Genomic DNA, 23,659 nt, shown 5'->3' on the forward strand with positions numbered 1-23,659 from the left:
TAGATTTTTGCTCATTTTTGTTTTTTAAAGAACGATACTGAAAGACAAGAAAAATGCTATCAGAGGACTACAAACCTACAGGAGTTGAGTTTCAGTCGTGAAACATTATAATCATTTTCTGTGCTTTCCATATTTCCTTGAATGAGAATGTATTATTTTTATAATAAGAGAAAATTTTTAAAGGAAAATAAGTTAAAAAAAAAAAAAGGCCTCACTTGTAAGGTAGGGTATGGTTTTTTCAAGCCTCAGGCACGTAAATGACAAGGGACTTTTAAAAAAACAAAAAAACACTGCCATTTAAAGCTGACTGGTAGGATCTTCCCTGCTAAATTATTTTGGAAACTTCTTTAAAAATAAATGTAGACCACGAATCATTTACTAAACATATGATTCCAGTACCTCACTACCTTTTCTCTTCGGTTGGCTGTAGTTTAAATTCTAAGGTCTCCTCAAGAAATGACATTTTCACATTTCTTAGGCATCTGTGGTGCCAGAGGAGCAAACCCATCGCACACGCCAGGTCTGCCATGGGGCCCTGGGCGGTGGGGATTTTGGATGTAACGTGTCTAGGCCGAGCCCGCGCCGTGAAAGGCCGACCCTGCCGAAAGCCCGGGCGGCGGGCGCCCACAAGTCAGGGCTCGGTGCGGCGCCGCAGCCAGCTCTGCCCGCGAGCCGAGTCCGGGCTGCTGAGGGGGAGCCGCGCTGGGGGCGGCGGCGGCGTCGGGGCGGGGGCGGGAGCCGGGCGGCAGCTCCAGCGCCTGTGGGGGAGGAGCGGCAGCGGCGGCGGCTGGAGCTGCTGTGGCGACCGACGCGAGGCGGTGGCAGAGGAGACCCACCCCTGTCCACATGGACAGTCGCAAAGGCCTCCGCTGATGCATTCACGCCTGGGCGGGGTGGGCGGACGGCCGTAGCGGCGGCGGCTGCACAACGAGCTAGGGGCCTGGAGGCGCCTGACGGTCGCAGAGACCTCGCCGCTCCGGCGCGGCGGGTGCGGCCATTTTACGGCCTGGGACGAAGGGAGGCGTGTTTGTGTGCTCGCTTTCATTCTCCGTTCTTGGGAACCCACGGCTGGGGGAAGTTTCTCGGGCAGCCTGGGTGGGCGGTGGATGGGGAGTCGTGGGCCGAGAGGAACCGGGCCCGGGAAGCGCCGTCGTCGTCGTCGCCGCTCGCGTTCCCCCGGAGAGGCCTGAGAAGCTCGGGCCGCGGGCCTCGCTGCCCGCCAGCCCGCGGACAGGCCCGGGCGCGCCTGGCCTGCCTTTGTATAGGCCCGTCTGAACGTAGGAGCGCAGCCCGCCTGACGGCTGAGCCCGAGGCCCGCAACCCTGCGGCGTCTACCCTCCTCCGGCGCGGCCCCTCATCCCGGCGAGCACGGCGGCGGTGTGGGCCATGGATTAAGAAGGAGGCGGCGTGGGAGGAGGAAGATGGCGGCCGGCAAGAGCGGCGGCAGCGCAGGGGAGATTACTTTTCTGGAAGGTACGTCTATTTCTGCCCTTGACGGGGAGAAGGGAGGGTATACTGGAAAACGTGGCCCCCAGAACCCCGGATATTCAGTTATCTGCGCTGGGTGGGTTTGGGGGGCGGTGAAGTACGAGGGATGAGCGATGACGGGGAGGGAGTGTGCTGCGAGCGCGCCTGGTTCGAGTCCGCCCAGGCGAGGGGCTCGGCTGCGAGCCGGTTCGGCCCAGGGGGCGCGGGTGGATTGAGCTGCGAGCCAGAGTTGGTGGGCGTCCTTTGAGAGTGCGCGCTGAAGTCTTTGACATTTAAAAAATTTTGGGGTGGTGGCCTAAGGATGAGAGCAGCCAGCATTCACATCTTGTTTTGTGTTCATGAAAAGTTTCAAATTGCTAAGGTTGGGTGCAACTGGGGACCAATCTAAGTAGGGAAGGGACAGACAGTTTCATTGAGGTGTGTTTTATATCCTCAGGTCTGTTTCTCAGAGTTTCAGGCTTGCTTTTGCAGCCAGCCTTCAGATTAGGCCTGGCCTTGTCTGATATTCTTTCGGAATGTGTTTTTATAAAAATATTCTGTAAAATAATTTATCTGGAAAAAGAGTAAGGTTTACAGTGTCAATTTTGGGGCCGTAACTAAAGCTTATTGACACAATTTGAGTTTTACTCACTCGTGAGGGAAAGTTAAACATTTGCTGTAAGTAGACTAAGCCAGCCTCAAGAAAAACTGTATGTTTTTGTTGGGGAAGGTGGTAATGGGGAACAATATTGATTTTTTTGGCCTATGAATATATAAGGACCCCCAAAATAGAGCTAACTGTTATTGTAATTGTAGCCCAAGAAGTGTTTATATTACTTAATTTGACTATGGGTTCAGTGTTTACACTTTGTTTAGCAAAATGAGTCTCTGCTGCTCAGAGATTCATTCTTCTTGTTAAAAAGAATTAACTACTCTTTGGATAATTTTGCAAAGATGATTTTCATTGCAATATGTCATAAGCTTTACTTCAAAAAATAACTTCTTTTAGTATGTTCCGGAAAGATTACTGAATCAAGAAAGTACAATTTAACTTAAAATTAAGAAAACCCCTAAACAGGTTCTATAGGAGGGTGTTGAGGAATGGGAATGCTTTGGTACTGCTTTGTTAACAGCACCTCGAACAGTGCCTGGAACACAGTAGGTACTCAGTGTTAGTCTAGTGAAAGAATAGTGAATAATAGAGGTAATTTTTCTTAATTCTTCTTACTTGAGTATAGTAAAGTGAAAAAAATGTCTTACCGTACAAGCCAGCCTTTATCTAAAAGTGATGAGAACTTTACAGGAGATTTCCTAGTAAGAGTAAGAAAAGCTTCTGAGTTTTTCTGGGTTCGTTTCGTATTACCTCCATTCCAGTTTGCGGAATGGGTACCTGTCGAGGCTGAGAGGGTGCAGCTTGTGTTACAGGTAGTGCTATGTGTGTTGTTTTTGTTTTGAAATTGGAAACAAAAGATGGCTTACTCGTGCTTATTGTCTTCAGTATGCAGATGATTATACTTTTGTGCTATCCTAGATTTCCAGCTTCTATAGGCCCGATTGAGTTAAAATTCTAATTGGATGAACATAGGGAGGATTAAAACAAGCACAAATAAAGCCACAGATGTAGAGTTAATGTGAGTTTCAAACTACTACTTTTACTTTATTCTAATCTAAGGGTCTTTGAATGTATAGGTGTGATAAATTCGAGTTTCACCATGTCTTAAGCATTTTTATAAAGCAAGCAAACGGTAACTTCTTTAGAGCATAAGCATAAGGGTTCTGGGCACGGTGGCGGCACGCCCTTAATCACACACAGCATTTTGGAGGGCCGAGGTAGGCGGATCACTTGAGGCCAGGAATTGGTGACCAGCCTGGCCAACATGGCGAAACCCCACTCTACTAAAAATACAAAAATTAGCCGTGTGTGGTGGTTGGCGCGCGCGTGTAGTCCCAGCTACTGCGGAGGCTGAGGCAGGAGAATCGCTTGGAAACGGGAGGCAGAGGTTGCAGTGATCGCGCCACTGCACTCCAGCCAGGGCAACTGAGCGAGATTCTGTCTCCAAAAAAAAAAAGCATAAGGAAAAGGAACAATTTTAGTTCCTCATAACCAATTTTCATATGCTATATTGAATCTTTCCAAATAATTGATATTTAATACTAATGTTTTCTGCTTAATTTCCCATGATTCTTTTGGTGTCTTACACTTTTAATAATAATAAAATATTCCGGCCAGGCGTGGTGGCTCACGCCTATAATCCCAACAATTTGGGAGGCCGAGATGAACGGATCACCTGAGGTCAGGAGTTTGAGACCAGCCTGGCCAACATGGTGAAACCCTGTCTCTACTAAAAATACAGAAATTAGTCTGGTGTGGTGGCGCGCGCCTGTAATCCCAACTACTCGGGAGGCTGAGGCAGGAGAATCACCTGAACCCAGGAGCTGGAGGTTGCAGTGAGCCGAGATCGCACCATTCGCACTCCAGCCTGGGCGAGGAGCGAAACTACATCTCGAATAATAATAAAATATTCCACCATAATTTGCTGCATATTTTGTATTACCAGGTTTATAAGTGTTCAAAATATTTCCCCATACATAGGCTCCTAGGATTTAATATTAAGACATCTACATATTACACTTTCTTTACTTTCCAGTTGAGTCCTTGAAAAACTAAACTAGGTTTTCATTTGCTCATCACATTTACAGCATCCTACTCTAACAGTCAGTGTACCACGGTGAAGTGCATAAGAGAGTCAAGGACTCTGCCTTTATTTAGTCTTCTGTCTTAGGTTCTGTGAAAGCATATCTCTGTAATAAACTGTGAAAAAGTAATGACTTTTTTTCACCATCATATTTCTTGCACCTGAAACATATTTGTTGTTAATGAAATAAACCAGATGATAAACAGTATGATAAATACGGAAGACATAAACAGCAATGATGGGGAAGCCATTTTACATAGCACTGAAGTCAAGAAAGGCATCCCTGAGGAGGTTACACTTAATTAAGTAAACACCTTAACTAAGAGACACTTCAGAATATGGCAGAGGGGATGCGTGTAAAGATTGATTTGATAAACAAAAAGGCTGAAATGTAGAAAGCAAAGGAGAGAGTGATATGAGAGGCAGGAGATCTTTGATGCAGGATCATAAATAATTTTTATATCTTTCTCAGCGGGAAGCCATTGACGAGTTTGGGGCAAGGGGGTGTAATGATATGGTTTATCTTTTTTTTAAAAAAACTTTGCTCTTTGTGGAACTAATTAGGGGGCAAGATTAAAAGCAAGACAATAAATTAGGATAATATTGTAGTAGTTAAGGTAGAAGTGGTCCGGGCTTCAATTAGCATGATGTCAGTGGAGACTGGGGAAGAGAAGTTGATAGGTTGAGGATATGTTTGGATGTAGAGCTTACAGTACATTGAGTGTCAGAATAAGAGGAATCAAAAGGTTTTGTTTAGCCTGAGGTATTAGTGGTACTGCCATTTACTGAGATGGAGTAGACAGAAGAATGAGAAGGAAATTAACAACACTGGTCATACTAAATTTGAGATGCCTGTTTGACATTTTTGCTCTGAAGTATGTTTTATATCTTTATAACCACTAAGATTATAATTCCATTTCTTTTTATAGCTTCTGTAGGGAAAAGGAGACCTACTGGTTGTCTTTATTTATACAAAAGCACACTAAAATTGTATGGATTTCATTAAGCCACAGCTTGTGTTAAAATTTTCTACTCTCCTCTCCCCTCTTTGACTTGTTTCTTTCACTTCTCTTCACTAACTGTTGCTCATAACCCCTTTTCCACTTATGATAGACAGTTTTGGCTATTTATTCCCCTGTATTTATTCAGTCAACAGATACTTATTGAACACCTACTATGTTGTAGGCAATGACACTGCACTGAGAGGCATAACAGTGAGGGAGAAGAAACCATGTTTTTTTCATAGAGTGTTCAGTCTAGTGAGGAAAGTAAAAAATAATAAAATAATACTTTTAAATGTAAAATTACAACTGACAAGTACAGCAATCAATGGTGGATTGTTTATACAAGTTGAACATCCCAAATTTAGAAATCCAAAATCCTCCAGAATTTGAAGCAACGTGACCCCCCTAAGAAATGCTCATTGAATCAATTCAGATTTTTGGATTTGGGATGCTCAGTTGGGATAATATAATAAAATTTGCAAATATTCCAAAATCCAAAAAAAAAAAAAATCTGAAATCTGAAACATTTCTTCTAGTTTCAAGCATTTCGGATAAGGGACACTTAACCTGAAATCATGAGAATTGGATCTAATCAGGGTGGTTTGAAGTGGGTATTAGAGAACAGAAGGTAGAGAGGCAGTGCTTTCTAGGTAGAGAGAGTAAAATAGGGGAGCACGGCATGTTTGGGGAACTTAAGGGAGGACAATAATGGTGTCAGATAGGAGAGCGGTGCAAGATGATACTGGAGGTGACATCACATTTATTTCAAACAAGGTCAATAGCCGGGCATGGTGGCTCACGCCTGTAATCCCAGCATTTTGGGAGGCCGAGGTGAGAGGATTGCTTGAGCCCAGGAGTTGGAGACCAGCCTGAGCAACATAGTGAGCCCTTGTCTGTACAAAAAAATAAAAAAATGATATGGGAGGATTCTTGAGCCCAGGAGGGCGAGGCTGCAGTGAGCCATGATCGTACCACTGCATTCCCACCTGGGAGTACAGAGCGAGACCCTGCCACCCAAAAAAAAAAAAAAGGTCATCAGCTGCTACATGGAGAGAGCTTCAGAGAGGGGCAGCAGATTATCCAGTTAGGAGATGATTGGAATAGAGGACAAAGGTGATTGATGGTGGCTAGCTTGTTATTATAAACTTTCTTTTGATATTCTACCTTTTCTTTTTTTCACTCTGGGGGCTCTAACAAGTCTACCTACTCTCTTATACATTTCTTCATTTTTGTACTGCACTTGTTCATATCTAGTTTTCTTTTCCTTTTTTTTTAACCAAGTGAATTCCTTCTCCTATATTTTCTCCCGTTTTTCCTGAAGTAACTTTTTTCTGCCTTTCCTTTCTAATATACATATACTACTACTTTAGTTTGTTTTCCTTTTCATTTCAGCCTGTCTTCCTTTATGGACCTTGTCTACTAGGTTGAAAAGAGTGATGCTAAACTGTTGCATGCAATGTTGTTCTCTACAGATACCAGCAAAAATGCTTCTGTCTCCAAATGAAAAGTGTTTTCCATTTCGCCTTAGCCAGTCTTTTATGTTATGTATAAACTCATTGCAGAACCCAGTCAGTTTGCCAGTTTTACTGGAGACCATAAATACCTAACACTGTCTGTTGAACTAGAGCACAGCTTCTCCCAAACGATTGGCATTCCATGGAATATGAACAGGGTTTCTAGTTTCTGCCTACTTAGGGGAATACACCTCTTTTTCTTTTGATTGAATTACTTTTGGAAACTACATCATGGTGTCATTCCTTATTTACTCCTTACTTAAGTATGTTTATTTCCTGATTTCATCCCAGTTAAAGTGATAAATTCTGTTTATCATGTGAGTTCATGTACTTGAAACAGTAAAGTAGAACCTCACTTGGAATGAAAGTGATTTTCAGGCAAAGTGCAGTGGGTCATACCTGTTATCCTGAGATAACACTTCGGGAGGCCAAGGCAGGGGGATTGCTTGAGCCCAGGAGTTCAAGACCAGCCTGGGCAACATAACGAGGCCCCATCTCTGCAAAAAATACAAAAATTAACCGGATGTCACAGCATGCACCCAAAGTCCCAGGAATTCAGGAGGCTGAGGTGGGAGGATTGCTTGTTGCTCGAGCCCAGGAGGTTGAGGCTGCAGATCATGACACTGCACTTCAGCCTGGGTGACAGAGCTGAGAAGAAAGAAAGAAAAAAGAGAGGGAGGAAGGAAGAAAGAAGAGGAAAAAGAGGAAAGGAGGAAGGAAAGAAAGAAGGAAAGAGAGGAAGGAAAGAAAGGAGGAAAGAAAGGAAGGAGAAAAGAAAGTGATTTTCACTAGAAATGCATTGAGAATATGAACTCAAAAGTCAGAATGCTGAGGTTCAATATCTGGCTTTACTACTTGTTAGCTATGTGATCTTGGATAGATTACTTAACTTCTCTGTTTTCTCAGCTATATAATAAGGGTAATAATTGTCGTTAAAAATAATAATTGTAGTTACCTTATAAGATTGCCATGAGGATTGAGGAAATATATATTACTTAAAGCAATTCCAGGCATATAATAAGCACTCCGTGTTACTTGATATTATTTATTTTATTAGCAGATAGAGAAAAGAAAAAGAGCTTCCTTTCCTTGCTTGTCTTCTCTTCTATTTGAATTTTAGTTTGCATTGTTTTTCTTTCACTGACTACCTTTTTCTAGATATTGGCTGATTTTGACCAGTGTTGTAATGAGAGAGGAAAGAGAATGAAATTACATACTTTGTATGTCTAGACTTTCATAAATTGATTATTCCTGTTGCTATTAGAAAAGTATGTTGAATATTTGAGGAACTTGAGGTATAGAAGGGTTGTTTGGCACAGCTTAAGTTATTGGGGAAGTCAGACTGTAGCCTGGGACCCGACTTAATAGCTTCAGCTTTCTTCAGCATTTCCTTCCTCTCTCTTTCTCCCCGCTTCCTCATCACTTTGCTTCCCTATTCTTACTCTTACCTCTTTTTCCTGTACCTCCCCCCAAAGGAAGGGGCGACTGAACAAGAGAAGGAAAAATAATAAGTTATTATGGAGAAGTATTATTTATTGATATGAAGCAGCACTTTTAAGAGGGCAAAAATGGAAAGCCACAAATCTCTTGAGGCCCAACTTCAGAAATTTACAGTGTTAACGTCTTCCACATTGTATTGGCCAAAAGAATACAGAGCCAGCCCTGATTGAAGGGGAGAGGGAGTAGATTCCACCCTTCAGTGGGAAGAATGACAAATAATTTGCAGCTATCCTTAATCTATACAGCCATCTTTTCTCTCCCATACCTACCTGGTATTTTTTCCCCATTCTTTCAACAGTCAAAGTATTTTTCAACAGTCATGTAGTATGTTAAATGACAATTCTTATGAAACCCAAAATCCAACTTTTGGACAGTTTGGGAAGCTAAAGAAAGACAAAACAAAATGGGCAACTTAATTAGTAATTTATTTCAAAGATATAAATAGCATAGAAACAGTCATTAGTTTAATGTTTTGTTTTTGTTTTTGTTTTTTGAGATGGAGTAGATGGAGTCTCGGCTCCGTTGCCCAGGCTGGAGTGTAGTGGCGCCATCTCAGCTCACTGGCTGACTGCAACCTCTGCCTTCCAGGTTCAAGCAATTCTGCTTCCTCAGTCTCCCTAGTAGCTGGGATTACAGGCGCACACCACCATGCCTGACTAATTTTTGTATTTTTAGTAGAGATGGGGTTTCTCCATGTTGTCCAGGCTGGTCTCAAACTCCTGACCTCAAGTGATCCACCTACTTCAGCCTCCCAGAGTGCTGGGATTAGAAGTGTGAGCCACCGCACCTGGCCTTAGTTTAACTTCCAGTTGATTGGGAATGGATTCAGGAATTTCTGAAACTAGGCAAGCATAAGTATGGACAAAAGAGGAAGAATGTTAGAAACTTTTTATTCCTTTTGTTTTTTCTTTCATTTAGTGATGCCTGGGTCATACTCTCATTTTCATTACTTAAGCTCTTAGAAATGGTCATACTATTCACGATACTAAAAGTAAAACAGTATCTTGATACAAAGTGCCAGTTAATCCACTAAGTCACAGACTGTTAATGCTCACAGTTACAGCACACTTAAGTTGTATACCTAAGTCATATTACTTAGAATGATGCAACAATGGATAATCCATTATTGTGAACTGCAAATGATGGTTGCCATCATCAGGTAATAAAACAATGGCTACAGTTACAGAAAGTGATAGATAATCTGTGCCATATCCATTTGACACTAAAAACAGGGTTGTTTTTGGCCCCTAATTTTTTTTGTCTACCTTAGGGTTTTGTACTTCCCAGAATCCTCTGCATCCATTGGCAAAAATTATTAACTATTATCTTCAGAGTATATGGGGCTTTCAGTGCTAAAATTGGGATAGTCCCAGGCACACTGGGATGTTTGGACACTCTGCCTTGTCCTAGTTTAACAACAGCTACCTTGAAGCCATCTGAAATCAGCCTGGAGTAGTATGAAAACAGCTATGTTCTGATCTTGCCTTTGGAGGTTGTTTTTGTTTGTTTTGTTTGGGGGTGGGGTGAGGGAGGAGTTGCTATATCAAATACATTTTATAGTTTTTGAAGATGCGTTTTTTTCCCCTCCCAAATTCACTGCATTACAGTTTTTGAAACAGAACGGGAGAAAAAAAATAACAAACAGTGCTGGCATCCAATAGATGGTAAATTCACTTTTCATTTTTAATAAAGAGTGGACGACGAGGAACTAGAAATTCTCCTAGGCTTGGAAAATTTAAACTGTTTAGTAACCTTGTTGTTTCATATATTCAAAAATCTACAACTTTCTACCTTCATAACCTCCTACTTACGAATCAAGAACTAAATTCTGGAGACAAGATGAAGGTACTACTTAACTACCATGACCCCTGCTGACTCTGCTTCTGTGGAAACCAATAACTTCTCTTTCTTCATAACCCCAGTGGTCACTATTTGAATGAAGTGGGATTCCAAACATTTTGGCATTCAGTCTTCTGTTTTCAGCCCAGGTTGGTTTTCATTTTTTAACCACAGGAGATATAAAAGAATGATTTAGTAAATCATAATAGCAGTTAAGTCTGAAGCTGTTTATCAGCTTCTCCTTCACAAGTTTGGGTATCAGCTCCTCAGTCTCTTTTGCTTTCACCATTTACAGGCTTCACTTATTTCTTGAGTCTCTGTTAATTTAAGCTTTTTATGAAACTGTCCATCTTCCTGAATTACGTGTTTGCACTTTCACAGTTAAAGTGTTTCTCAAATTTCATTGGTCTGTCTCACAGAATACTGAATTCCCTGACACTTTGATGATCCTCTCACTTTAAAGCATAAGGAACATTTGGAACTACTTATCTCATGCAGTCATTTCTCGGTTTAATTTCTGGCTTTAGAAGTTTGTGTGTTTCAGCTTGAGATAAGTGTATTTTTAAGAGATTGTGTATTCTGTGTAAAGGTAGCGCCAACTGCACTGCTTTGGAATAGGTATCATTGCTAGCTAGACTTTTTCATTCCATAGAAAGTTAAGGAGTTTCCAGCAACACCTGTAGCACTAAACTGCTGCCTGACTAACGAACTGAACTGACTATGCTATCATCTTGCTGAAAGGTACATAGAAGTAGATAGACTAGTGAAGCTGGGGTGCTAAGGGAAAGAACATTTTGGTTTTGGTAGCTCACAGAGGGGTCTAATTTAATATTACATCCAGAAATATAGTATTTAAAGACTTTATCTTGAAGTAGTAGTGATCTATTAGTTTGTCTTCTATACCAAGAGATACAGGTTTTGAAGGTCAGGGACTTGAGAAAGGCTTAGCTAGGTGACTTTTCTTCTTCATGTAGCATCTGCAGGGATGATTTGGTGGTGGCTTGTGTGGTTTGGTCGGGAAGTTCCATGTCTGCAGTCTAAAGACCTCTTCAGATGGCCTCTGCAGCAGGGTACTCAGACTTGTAACATGGTGACTCAAGGCTTTGGAAAATCTTGATAGTTCTTGAGAAAGACTTGGGCTGTAGCCCTGCAGAGCCACATAAAATTGCTTTTCGAACATACACATTTAATTCTCTCTATATTTTCTTTTGCTGCATTTATATTTCTAAGTTACGTTTTTCTCATATTCATAATTGTTGTGGTGCGCTTATGGCTCATTGCAGTCTCAAACTCCTGGGCTCAAGGGATCCTCCTGCTTCAGCCTCCTTAGTAGCTGGGACTACAGGCTTGTGCCACCACAACCAGCTGATTTTTTTATTTTTGTAGAGACAGAGTGTCACTATGCTGCTCAGGCTGCTCTCGACTTCTGGCCTCAAGCAATCCTCTTGCCTTAGCCACCCAAAACGCTAGGATTATAGGTGTGAGCTGTCTGATAACCCCATGAGACATAGAAATTAAAACATCACTACAGTGAGAGATGATGCATAGAAACAGGAAACAGGAAAACTTAAAAACAGTACTGAAGCCACTTTGGAGATCAGTTTGGCAGTACCTATTGAACTTGAAAATGCACATCCCCAAGGACCAAATCATTCCATTGCTAAAGGATACCCTAGGTCAGGTATCAGAAAACTGTGCCCCAGACCAGGCGCAGTGGCTCACGTCTGTAATCCTAGCACTTTGGGAGGCCAAAACAGGCAGATCACTTGAGGCCAGGAGTTCAAAACCAGCCTGGCCAACATGGTGAGACCCCATCACTACTAAAAATACAAAAATCAGCCGGGCATCGTGGCATATGCCTGTAATCCCAGCTACTTGGGAGGCTGAGGCACGAGAATCGCTTGAACCCAGGAGGCAGAGGTTGCAGTGAGCCAAGATTGTGCCACTGCACTCCAGCCTGCGTGACAGAGCGAGATCCTGTCTTTAAAAAAAAAAAAGAAAACTATGACCCAGCCAAATTTGTCCAGCTGCCTGTTTTTAAGAGGCTCATGAGCTCAGAATGGCTTTTATATTTTTAATGACTGGAGGGAAAAAGTCAAAAGAAGAATGTTTCATGACACATGAAAATTACATGAAATTCAAATGTCACTGCCCTTAAATAAAGTTTTATTGCAACACAGCAATACCTATTTGCATTATCCCTGCCTTCTCATTGAAATGGCAACATTGAGTAACTGACAGGGACTGTATGGACTACACAGTGTAAGATATTTACTGTCTGGCCTTTTACAGAAAAAGGCTGGTGACCTCTGCCCTAGAGAAACATACATGCACAAGGAAACAAACTTAAAAAAAAAAGTTCTTAATAGCAATATGAGACATACTAAAATGTTCATAGTAGCAATGTATGTAATAGTAAAAAGGTGGATATAACCTAAATTTCCACAAATAGGGGGATGTATAAATAAGCGATTATATTTATACTGTGGAGCACTAAATGATAATGAAAATGAAAGCACTAGCTTTTTTTTTTCTTTAACTCTTTGAAAGTAAATTTCAGACATGCTGCTCATTTAACCGTAATTTATTGTGTAACTTACCCTTATTTGTTTAGGAAATATACATTCTCTTAAGTTACTGCAGTGTAGTTATAAAACTCAGAAAATTAACATTGATACAATACTATAATCTACAAACATTTTTCCACTTTCATTAGTTGACCTAAAAATGTTCCTTAATAGCAAAAGAGAAAAAATTCTGGTTCAGGATCTGATACAGAATGATGTATTGCATTGATTGTCATGTCCCATTTGTCTTCTTTAATCTGGAAATAGCTTTTCAGACTTTGTCTTTCTTGACCTTGACATTTTTTAAGAAAACAGGGTGGTTATTTTGTAGTTTAATCCCAATTTGCGTTTATCTGATGTTTCCTTATGATTCAAGTCAGGTTATGCATTTTTTAAAAATATAAGGAATGCCATAAAAATGATTTTTTTGTTCTTTTCAGTGTGTCATATTGAGGGGACCATGATGTCAATTTGTCTTGTTGTTGGGGAAATTAACTTTGATCACTTAGTTAAGGTGGTGTTCACCAGATTTTTCCGCAGAAAGTTACTTTTTTTTTGTTTGTTTGTTTGAGACAGAGTCTGGCTCTGTCACCCAGGCTGAAGTGCTGTGGCGCATTCTCACATTCTCAGCTCACTGCAACCTCTGCCTCCCAGGTTTAAGCCATTCTTCTGCCTCAGCCTCCCGAGTAGCTGGGATTACAGGTGTGCACCACCACGCCAGGCAAATTTTTTTGTATTTTTAGTAGAGATGGGGAATTACCATATTGGCCAGACTGGTCTCGAACTCCTGACCTTGTGATCCACCTGCCTTGGCCTCCCAAAGTGCTAGGATTACAGGCGTGAGCCACTGCACCCAGCCACTATCTTTCTCTTTGAAATTAATAAATATTGTGTGGAGAGATACTTTGAAACCTTGTAAATAACTTGTTTCTCGTCAGATTTCACCCACTGGTTCAGCATCCATTGATGATTCATGCCTGAATCCCCCAAATATTAATATAATGGTTCCCAAGTGATTTTTCTCCCTTTACTGCACCAACAATAGGACCTTCACTATGTACTTGAATAGACTTGCTGATAGCTTATTGCTGGGGAGAAGTTAGATGTTTGCTGAAGGTTTGGGGAGTTATTCCTGTTTCAGATTAAGGGAGTGCCTTTCTATTCCTGGTTTGCAAGTTTTTTGTTGTTGTTGTTTTGAGACAGAGTCTCACACACTTTTTTACCCAGGCTGGAGTGCAGTGGTGGCCTGATCTCAGCTCACTGCAATTTCCAGCTCCTGGGTTCAAGCAATTCTCCTGCCTCAGCCTCCCAATTAGCTGGGATTACAAGCATGCACCACCACACCCAGTTCATTTTTGTATTTTTAGTAGAAACAGGGTTTCACCATGTTGGCCAAGCTGGTCTTGAATGCCTGACCTCAAGTGATTCACCCACCTTGGCCTCCCAAAGTGGTGGGATTATCTCGCCTATCCTGCTAAGAGGTTTGTTTTGGTTTGTTTGAGTCTTGCTGTGTCGCGCAGGCTGAAGTGCAGTGGCGTGATCTCAGCTCACTCAACCTCTGCCTTGTGGGTTCAAGCGATTCTCCTGTGTCAGCCTCCCGAGTAGCTGGGATTACAGGTGCGTGCCACCACGCCTGGCTAATTTTTGTATTTTTAGTAGAGACGGGGTTTCGCAGCATTGGCCAGGCTGGTCTCAAACTCCTGACCTCAAGCGATCCACCCACCTCGCCCTCCCAAAGTGCTGGGATTACAGGCATGAGCCACTGTGCCCTGCCTGCTAAGAGTTTTTGTTTGTTGTGAGTGGATACTGTAAATTACATTTATGATTTTCAAATGTTTACTTTTGCTTTTTAGAATAAACCCTGCTTAATTGTAATGTGTTATTTATATATCACTGAGTTTGATTTGCTAAGATTTTGTTTAGGTTTTATATCTGTCTTTTTGTGAGATTGCTCAGTAATTTTCCTTCCCTGAATGTCATTGTCAAGTTTGGGATCAAGTATTCTGACTTCATAAAATGAGCTGCAAAGTGTTCCTTTTTTATTTTCTGCAAAAGTTCAGATAAGATTGGTGCTATTTTTTAAAAGTTTGAAAGAAATTAGTGGCGAAGCCTTCTGAGCCTGAGTTTTGCTTTTTTGGGAAGATTTGTCATAATGAATTCAATTTATTTTATTGATATAGCAGTATTAAAAATCTTCTTTTGCTTCTTGTGTTCATTTGGTAATTTGTGCCCTCATAGACATTTAGGTTTTTGCTTTCTTTGGTCAACCATACTAGTTCCTATTCATCCACCGAATGTTTATCTTTTTTCACTTTTGTTAATCTCACTTCTACTATTATCTCCTCTCTGGTTCTTTTTGTTCTTATGGGTTGCTACTTTTCTTCCTCTTTCCATTATTGTCATTTTAGTGGAGGATATGGAGAAAACTTTAGGTGTTTAATTTGTGATATTTAACTGGGATCTCTCCTTAACCTTTTTCTTTCCATCTCCTTAATTTTCTAACTACAATACAGTGGACATAATTTTCTACTCTCATAATTACAAATGTCAACCATAAGAAGTTATTGAAATGTAGTGATACTCTCAGGGACTTTTGAAGATTTTAAGTTTTTGTCCCCACTCCAGGTTGCCCCCAAACTTTTAAAAATCTCTTTTCTTTTTATAATTTATTTTTTCTCTCACTGGAAATTATTACTTCCATGGAGGTTCTAATCTAATATCAATTAGGGTATGATTGAGTTTGTTAGAATTATGTGTACACAGCCAGGTGTGGTGGCACACACCTGTAATCCTAGTGCTTTGGGAGGCCGAGGCGGGTGGAGCACAAGGTCAGGAGTTCGAGACCAGCCTGACCAACATGGTGAAACCCTGTCTTTACTAAAAATACAAAATTAGCCGGGCGTGGTAGCATGCGCCTGTAATCCCAGCTACTCAGGAGGCTGAGGCAGGAGAATCACTTGAACCCGGGAGGCGGAGGTTGCAGTGAGTTGAGATTGCGCCACTGCACTCCAGCCTGGGCGACAGAGCAAGACTCCATCTCAAAAAAAAAAAAAAAGGAATTGTGTGTAAAGAACCCCAGTTCCTTTAGTGCATAAATATTACGACGTCTCTTTTGACTTTTGAAACATAGGTTCATTTTACATTGTGTTTTTAAATTTTTATTTAAGTATTTTTGAGATTGTCTTGCTGTGTCACCCAGGCTGGATTGCTGTGGTGTGATCATGGCTCACTGCAGCCTCAACCTCCCAGGCTCAATTGATCCTCCGTCCAATCCTCCTATCCCAGTCTCCTGAGTAGCTGGTACTACAGGCACGCACCACCATGCCAGGCTAATTTTTTTGTATTTTTTTGTAGAGACAGGATTTTGTCATGTTGCCCAGGCTGGTCTCAAACTCCTGGGCTAAAGTGATCTGCCCACTTCAGCCTCGCAAAATGCTTAGATTACAGGCATGAGCCACTGCACCCAGCCTTTGGTGTTTTAAAACTTTTTCTTTTGGAATACATACAAATTTATATAGAAGTTTCAATGATGGTTTGGAGAATTTCTTTCTTTCTTTTTTTTTTTTTTTGAGACGGAGTTTCGCTCTTGTTGCCCAGGCTGGAGTGCAATGGCGTGATCTTGGCTCATTGCGACCTCCGTCTCCTGGGTTCAAGTGATTCTCCTGCTTCAGCCTCCTGAGTAGGTGGGGTTACAGGCATGCACCACCACACTGGCTAATTTTGTATTTTTAGTAGAGACAGGGTTTCTCCACGTTGGTCAGGCTGGTCTCAAACTCCCGACCTCAGGTGATCCGCCCGCCTCCGCCTCCACCTCCCAAAGTGCTGGGATTACAGGCAGGAGCCACTGCGCCCGGCCGGTTTAGAGAACTTCTATATAACTTTTACTCTGCCTCCACTAATGTTGCCACCAAATATAGCCAGTGTATGTTTGTCACAACTATGAAATTTAACATTTGTGTGATAGTGTTATTACTATTACCTGAACTACAAACTTTATTTTGGATTTCACCAGTAATTCCATTAACACCCTTTTCATATTCGAGAGTCCAATCCAGGACTTTGGATTTGATTGTCTTGTCTCCTTAGTATACTGTGTTCTTTCACAGTTTCTTAATCTTTCCTTGTTTTTCATAACCTTGACAGTTGTACAAAATACTGTATACAGGTATTTTATACAGTGTCCCTCAGGTTGGGTTTGTCTGATGTTTTCTTATGATTAAACTGGGATTATGAGTTTTAGGGAAAGGATCACAGTGCTGAAGTGCTATTTTCATCATACCATATTAAAGGGTACATGCCATGAATAAGACATATCACTATGAATGTTAACTATGATCACTTGGCTGAGGTAGTGTTTGTCAGGTTTCTCCATTGTCAGTTTGTTTTTCCTCCCTTTTATGTCTGTGTTTTTGACGTAAGTTACCAAGTTGAGCCCATACTCAAGGGAAGGAAAATTCATTTTTATCTTTGGAGAAGGGAGTATATGCTTATATTATTTGGAATTCTTCTGTAAGGAACATGTGTCCCTTCTTTCCATTTATTTATTTATTCAATGATCTGTTTTTATCAGTATGGATTCGGGAATGTTTATTTTATTTAGGAGTTATAACCCAATGCCGATGTTATTTATTTTTGCTAAAATTGTTCCAACTTTGGCCGTTGGGAATTCTTTCAAGTTGGCTTCTGTAACCTTTTGACATGCCCCCGTCTTTAAAAAAAATAATGATTTTCTTGCATTCTGACCCTGTAAGTTACACCAGGTTCATATTCGTGTTATTTCTGCCTCTGGCCTAGAATCAGTCATTTCTTCTAGGAACCCTGGCTCCTTTTATTAGAGAGAATGGTATTTAGAAACCAAGATCTAGTTGTAGGTGTGTTTGTTGCTACTGGGGTGTCACTGCTTCTAGACCCTCTAAGAAAGCAGCCCTAGCTCTCTATACTAACCCATGTTACAACATACCTGTACATCTGTGTACGTATTAAATAAATGTGAGTTCAGGCTGGTATGTCTGACTCTAACCTAGCACCATAGGGTTTATTCTGTCTTTCCTCTCTTGCTTATTTGTAACTTCTTTATTTGACAGGGAGAAACCTTGTTTCCATCATCTACTATTTATTTACTTATGTTTTCAATCCCAGTATACATGTTAGGAAGTTTCATGTATACTGATGGTTTGCTCATTAAGACTTATTTCCTCCTGTTCATGATATTTCTGAAACTTTTTTTTTCAGGCTTGCATTGAAGTTTTATATTTTTTAGAGAGGATTTATGTTTGCTTGTGTTAGTCACTTTCAGGCTTTTTTTTTTCCTTTTAATTAAAAGCAGTTTTTTATTGTGGTATAATATACATAACATATAAGTTACTGTTTAACCATTTTTAAGTGTATATTTATGCAGTTCATTGGTATTAAGTACATTTATAATGTTGTGCAGCCACCACCAATATTTATTTTTGGATCTTTTAAATCATCATAAACAAGAACTGTGTACCTGTTAAACAGTAATTCTCCATTTCTCTACTTCCTTTAGCCTCTGGTAACCTTGATTCTACTTTCTGTCTCTATGAATTTACCTATTCTGGGTACTTCATATATGTGGAATCATACAATATTTGTCCTTTTGCATCTGGCTTATTTCACTTAGTAACTGTTTTCAAGGTTCATCTGTCTTGTATCCTGTATCCAATTCGTATCCCTTTAAGGCTGAATAACATTCCGTTGTGTCTATGTGTGTGTGTGTGTGTGTGTGTGTGTACATATGTACACACATACTGTATTTTGTTTATTAATCTGTTGATAGAAATTTGGGTTGTTTCCACCATTTAGCTTACTGTGAATAATGCTGCTATGAACATTGGCATACAAGTGTCTGTTTGAATACATGCTTTTGTTATTTTAGATGTCTCCCTAGAAGTGAAATTGCTAGCTCGTAGGGTAATTCTATGTTTAACTTTTTGAGGAACTGCCAAATTATTTTCTACAGTGCCTGAACTGTTTTGCGTTCCCACTAGCAATGCACAAGAGTTCTAGTTTCTCCCACATCCTAGCCAATACTTGTTACTTTCCATTTTTAAAAGTAAATAATAGCAGCCAGGCAGGGTGGCTCACACCTGTATTCCCAGCACTTTGAGTGTCTGAGGCAGGGAGGATGGATTGAGGCTGGGAGTTCGAGACCAGCCTGGGCAAAATGGCAAGACCTCACCTCTACAAAAAAATTTAAAAATTTCCTGAGCATGGTGGCATGTGTCTGTGATCCCAGCTACTCCATAGGCTGAGGCGGGAAGATCATTTGGGCCCAAGAAGTCAAGGCTGCAGTGAGCCATGATGGCACCACTGCACTCCAGCTTGGGCTACCTTGCCTCAAAAAAAAAAAAAAAAAAAAAAAGAGGAAAATAAGCTTTCCTAATGGGTGAGAAGTAGTATCTCATTATGATTTTGATTTGCATTTTTTAATGGTTAGTGATGCTGAGCATCTTTTCATGGGAGGATATTTTAATTATGGGTTTTTCATGGCCTTGTAAGTTGTGAAAATTCTGGCTACACACCCTAGTTAATTGTCATCTCTTATGATTAGGGATTTCCTGTCTTAGTTCATTCGGGCTGCTGTATTGAAGTCCATAGACTGAGTGGCCTTTAAACCTCACATTTCTCAGAATTCTGGAAGCTGGGAAGTTAGATCAAGATGTCCAGATTCAGTATCTGGTAAGGTCCCACTTTTTCACAAATGGTGCCATCTGGCTGTCTCCTCACAGAATGGAAGGGGCAAACAGGCTCCATTGGGCCTCTTTGATAAGGGCACCAATCCCATTCGTGAGAGCTGTGCCCTCGTGATCTAATCAGCTCACACAGGCCCCACCTCTTAATACCATCTGTATCTTGGGGTTAGGATTTCATCATATAAATTTGAGAACATTCAGACCATAGCACTGACCATGGGGTGGATGTACTTTATTTGTCCTTATTTCAACTCAGAAAGCCAGAGCCAAGCTTAAGACATCAGAATTATCCCCACTGCCTCTTCAGTGAGTTTTTTGTTCTGTTTTGTTTTTCCCTAGTTCACCAAGTCAGAGTGTTGCCCTTCAGCTTGTCTGGTTTTCAGTCTGACATCTCATTTTGCTGGGGCCTTGAGGTTAACCTAATAAAGCCTGGGTTCTAGGACATCAGGTTTTTGGTCATAGGGTACCAAGAGAGAAATGCCATCTTTGGAATTTCATTTAGCTCTCTGGGTTCCCACTTTCTAGTTGTTAATGGCTTCAAGGGGTTTCAGCCATGCACTTATAAAATTTTTTAAAATTCATAATGAGCACATTTAGTGTTCTGATCTAGAGTTTTTCAGGTTGTCAAGTTTTAACCACATTGCCAAAACCGAAAACGTTTGTTTTTCTTCTGTTAAAAGGCAGGTATCGTTGAGTTTAAGGGAGAGTCTAGCAGTCTGGATATAGTTCTCATGAAGAAGGCAAGCAAACTATTTATAGGTACTTATTTCTAGAATCAGTGATCAAAGATGAGATTTAGGGCTGATTTTATATGTATTCATACATATTCATGTGCCCTCCGTTTTTATTATAGCTTTCTAATCTGAGCTTCTTTGTGTAGCAAGCACATGTATGGATGATTATGAATTAGTAAAAACAGATTTTAATGTCTTCTTTTTCTCTTTGGAGGAAATCAAATGTTTACAAAAAATAGACAAAGGCAACCAAATTAAAACAAAATCTAGAATAATCAAAGAGCTTGGGAAATGCACATATTTGTTTTATATTGAATAGCTCTATTAATGAATACTTACTGCAGTTTGTTTTTATTTCAGCTTTGGCTAGATCAGAGTCTAAGAGAGATGGAGGTTTTAAAAATAATTGGAGCTTTGATCATGAAGAAGAAAGTGAAGGAGATACAGATAAAGAGTAAGGATTTTTTTTTCCCTCAGATGTTTTATAAGAATAAAACTTCTCATTAGAAAAACAATTTCTATTGTATGGAAATATTTTTAGGAGTATGGTATTCTTAAGAAAACATATAACTCTTTCACAGTCGCTTTAAGGAAAGAAAAAGCAATTCCTTATTGATAAATAATTTTACTGTTATTTTCTCCATCTTTTGAAATGTATAAATATATGCTTGTAGTACATATAACCTTACAATTAAAAATTGACTGTACAATGGAAGGCTTCAAAATAAGGAAATTGTTTTTTGTTTTTTAAAAAGGCATTCTGTTCAGGCAGCAATTTGGAAATCCACCATTTATCATGAGTAAGTGAACCCAGATAAGACCCTTGCATTTTGTATGAAAGTTTAAATACTACAGTATCTTTCTTCCCCAGTTGTGACCACCACCCCTACCACATCCATCTTAGGTCAGATTCTCACCAGAGAAAGCAGAACCATTATAAATGATAAACACAGGTGTTTACCCAGACAGAAGTTAAGCAAAGTGTTCATTACACTTTGTTAATCTACTTGGAATGACTGTTGTGTAAAAATTTTAAATGATAGTTTTAATAGAACTTTTTGTTTGTCATGAGATTTGTTTTTAAAGTTCAACATCTAGTTTTTTGGCCGGGCACAGTGGCTCATGCCTGTAATCCCAACACTTTGGAAGGCCGAGGCAGGTGGTTCATTTGAGGTCAGGAGTTCAAGATCAGCTTGGCCAACATGGTGAGACCTCATCTCTACTAAAAATACAAAAGATTAGCTGGATGTGGTGGCACACACCTGTAATCCCAGCTACTCAGGAGGCTGAGGCAGGAGAATCACTTGAACCCGGGAGGTAGAGGTTGCAGTGAACCCAGATCATGCCATTGCACTCCAGCCTGGGCGACAGAGTAAGACTCCGTCTCAACAAAACAAAAACAAACAAAAAAACATTGTTTTTAGTTTTTTGATTTATTGATCTGGTTTTCTGCTGGCCAAAATAAACAACAAATTCAGAGATCCGCAAATATACACACAAAGTTCTACCAAAACTATAAATATGTTAAAGAAATTTTTATACAAGAAGTCATTCAGAATATATTGGCTAAATATTGTAGGTGCTTCACTTCTGTCTGGGCAACAGCTCCGTTCATCATTACCACTTTATGTGCCTTCACCGATGAGATGTTGATTTGAAGTTTTATTTGAAGGAGAGCTTTGAACTGGTAAGTCTCTCATTTAAAGTCAGTATTTTATGGTTTTCTTTCTTTCATTTCTTTTATACTTTTTCTGATTACTTTAAAATATAAAACAATTATTGTTATATTCAGTATGCATATAGTTTTGAAAAATTAGAATTAAATCTGAAATTAAGCTGCATAGAAAATATACCACTTTTTAAACATGTTTATAAAATGTTTACGAAAGACTTTTTAATCATTAAAAAAAAGTTTGGATGTATATAAACAGTAATACAACATTTTACATTTTTGTGTAAATATCTAGGACTTTACAATAAATAGCTGAGTTGTCTTCGAAAACGTTGTATTTGACTTTCTTTGATGGCAGATTTACTGTAGTTATACATTTTTTAAAAACTGTCTTTACGGTGCTAGCTGTCCTGTACATTTCATTTCTGAATTGTACTATTTGGTTCATCATGAGTCTCAGGCACATCAGCTTTTTGAACATGTATCTATTAACATGAACCTGTTAATAGATACATTAGTTTAATCTTCTAGAATTTCAGGCCGGTGATTTCTCAATGAAGGGTTGATATTTTCAAGAGTGGTAGAAGTATAACTATTTTACCATGGTAATACCACTGGAATTACTTCCTTTTCATTAGCTAAGGCTTTCTTTCCTTTCAGTTCATTTCTTTGTTTCTCTATCTTTCTACCCTTAATTTTCAATCTAAGACAAAAAGGAAAAATGAATGAGAATATATAAAATCCATAACTAAATAAACAGAATTATGTGTTCATTTATTGTAGGGTTCAGCAAACTATGATCCATGGGCTAATCTTGCGTGCCACCTAATTCAGTTAATAATTTTTATTGGAACATAGCCACATATATTGTTTATGGCTGTTTTCATACAACATATGAGTAGCTGCTACAGAGACCATATGGCCTGCAAAGACTATGGTTTGGCCCTTTACAGAAAAAGTTTGCTGATTCCCTGAATTAGGTGAACATAGAGGATAAAACCTCAGAATTTAATATAAGGATTGTGATTGCTACTTAAGTTTTTTTCCCCTTATTTTCTGTGTAGTGGGACAAATCTGCTCAGTGTGGATGAAGATGAGGATTCTGAAACCTCAAAAGGAAAAAAGGCAAGTGTTGCTTAAAATATTTTCGTCTTTTACATTATATACAAAAAAATTGTTACCTCAGAAGAAGATTTAATATTTTTAAATTATAAACCCCAGTTACCCACTTTCTCCACTCCAGAGGCAAATGGTGTTCCCAGTTTGTTATTTATCACTTTGGGAATGTTTCATGCATTATAAAGAAGAGAAATATTTCCACCTCCCATGTTACACAATTGGTAATATACTGTGCATGGTTTTTCTGATCTTCCTTTAACTTAATATATTATCTTGGAGACCATCTGTAAGAGTTCATAAAAAGCACCTCATTCTTTTCAGTGAGTGCATAGTATTCCATTGTATTATATACCATTAACCAATTCCACCTATTGATGGGTATTTACAGAGTTGTCAACTTTTTAATTTTTTTCTAAAATAATCTGTAAATTAGCCTTCTATATGGGTTATTTTGCACACATACAAGCATATCTGTAGAATGAATTCCTAAAGGTTGCACTGCTTTATCAGGACAGGTCCATTTCTAATTTTGGCATACCAGATTTACACTTGTTCCATCGATATCTGCACGTATCTGTTTCCCCACACATCTGTCATAATGTCTTCAACCTTTGATCTTTGCAAATGAAAACTAGTATCTCAGTGTAGTTTTAATTTCCATTTTATTTTTTGTGAGGTTGAACATCATTTCATATGTATAGTCTCATTCTTTTTTAGAATAATTGTCAGTTAATATCCTTTGCCCATTTTTCTATCTGGTCTTTAGAATATTATTCATAGGAATTATTTTTATATTTAGTCTAAGACACACTTTTTTTCACATTTTAACAT

General features: G+C 39.6%; 1 protein-coding gene across 23 annotated transcripts in view; it reads left to right on the forward strand.

The window, feature by feature from the left end:
- The first annotated feature begins 753 nt into the window (after positions 1-753).
- The window catches only part of SENP6 (SUMO specific peptidase 6), a 114,065-nt gene continuing 91,159 nt past the window's right edge, over positions 754-23,659 (forward strand). For 7 of the 23 annotated variants that reach the window (XM_054686060.2, XM_063813205.1, XM_063813202.1 and 4 more), the window contains exons 1-4: positions 1,338-1,473; positions 20,398-20,491; positions 21,617-21,724; positions 22,774-22,834. Coding sequence is in view for 6 of the 23 variants with exons in the window: in XM_003311361.6 (XP_003311409.1) it covers positions 1,422-1,473; positions 20,398-20,491; positions 22,774-22,834 (207 nt within the window). In the remaining 17 variants the exon portion in view is untranslated. Of the gene's footprint in view, positions 1,474-20,397; positions 20,492-20,797; positions 20,838-21,616; positions 21,725-22,773; positions 22,835-23,659 lie in introns of those variants that run through there. The other 16 variants (XR_010158069.1, XR_010158070.1, XR_010158071.1 and 13 more) reach the window with 6 other exon arrangements.

The sequence above is a fragment of the Pan troglodytes genome, chromosome 5, assembly GCF_028858775.2.
Source record: "Pan troglodytes isolate AG18354 chromosome 5, NHGRI_mPanTro3-v2.0_pri, whole genome shotgun sequence".
Lineage (NCBI taxonomy): Eukaryota > Metazoa > Chordata > Mammalia > Primates > Hominidae > Pan > Pan troglodytes.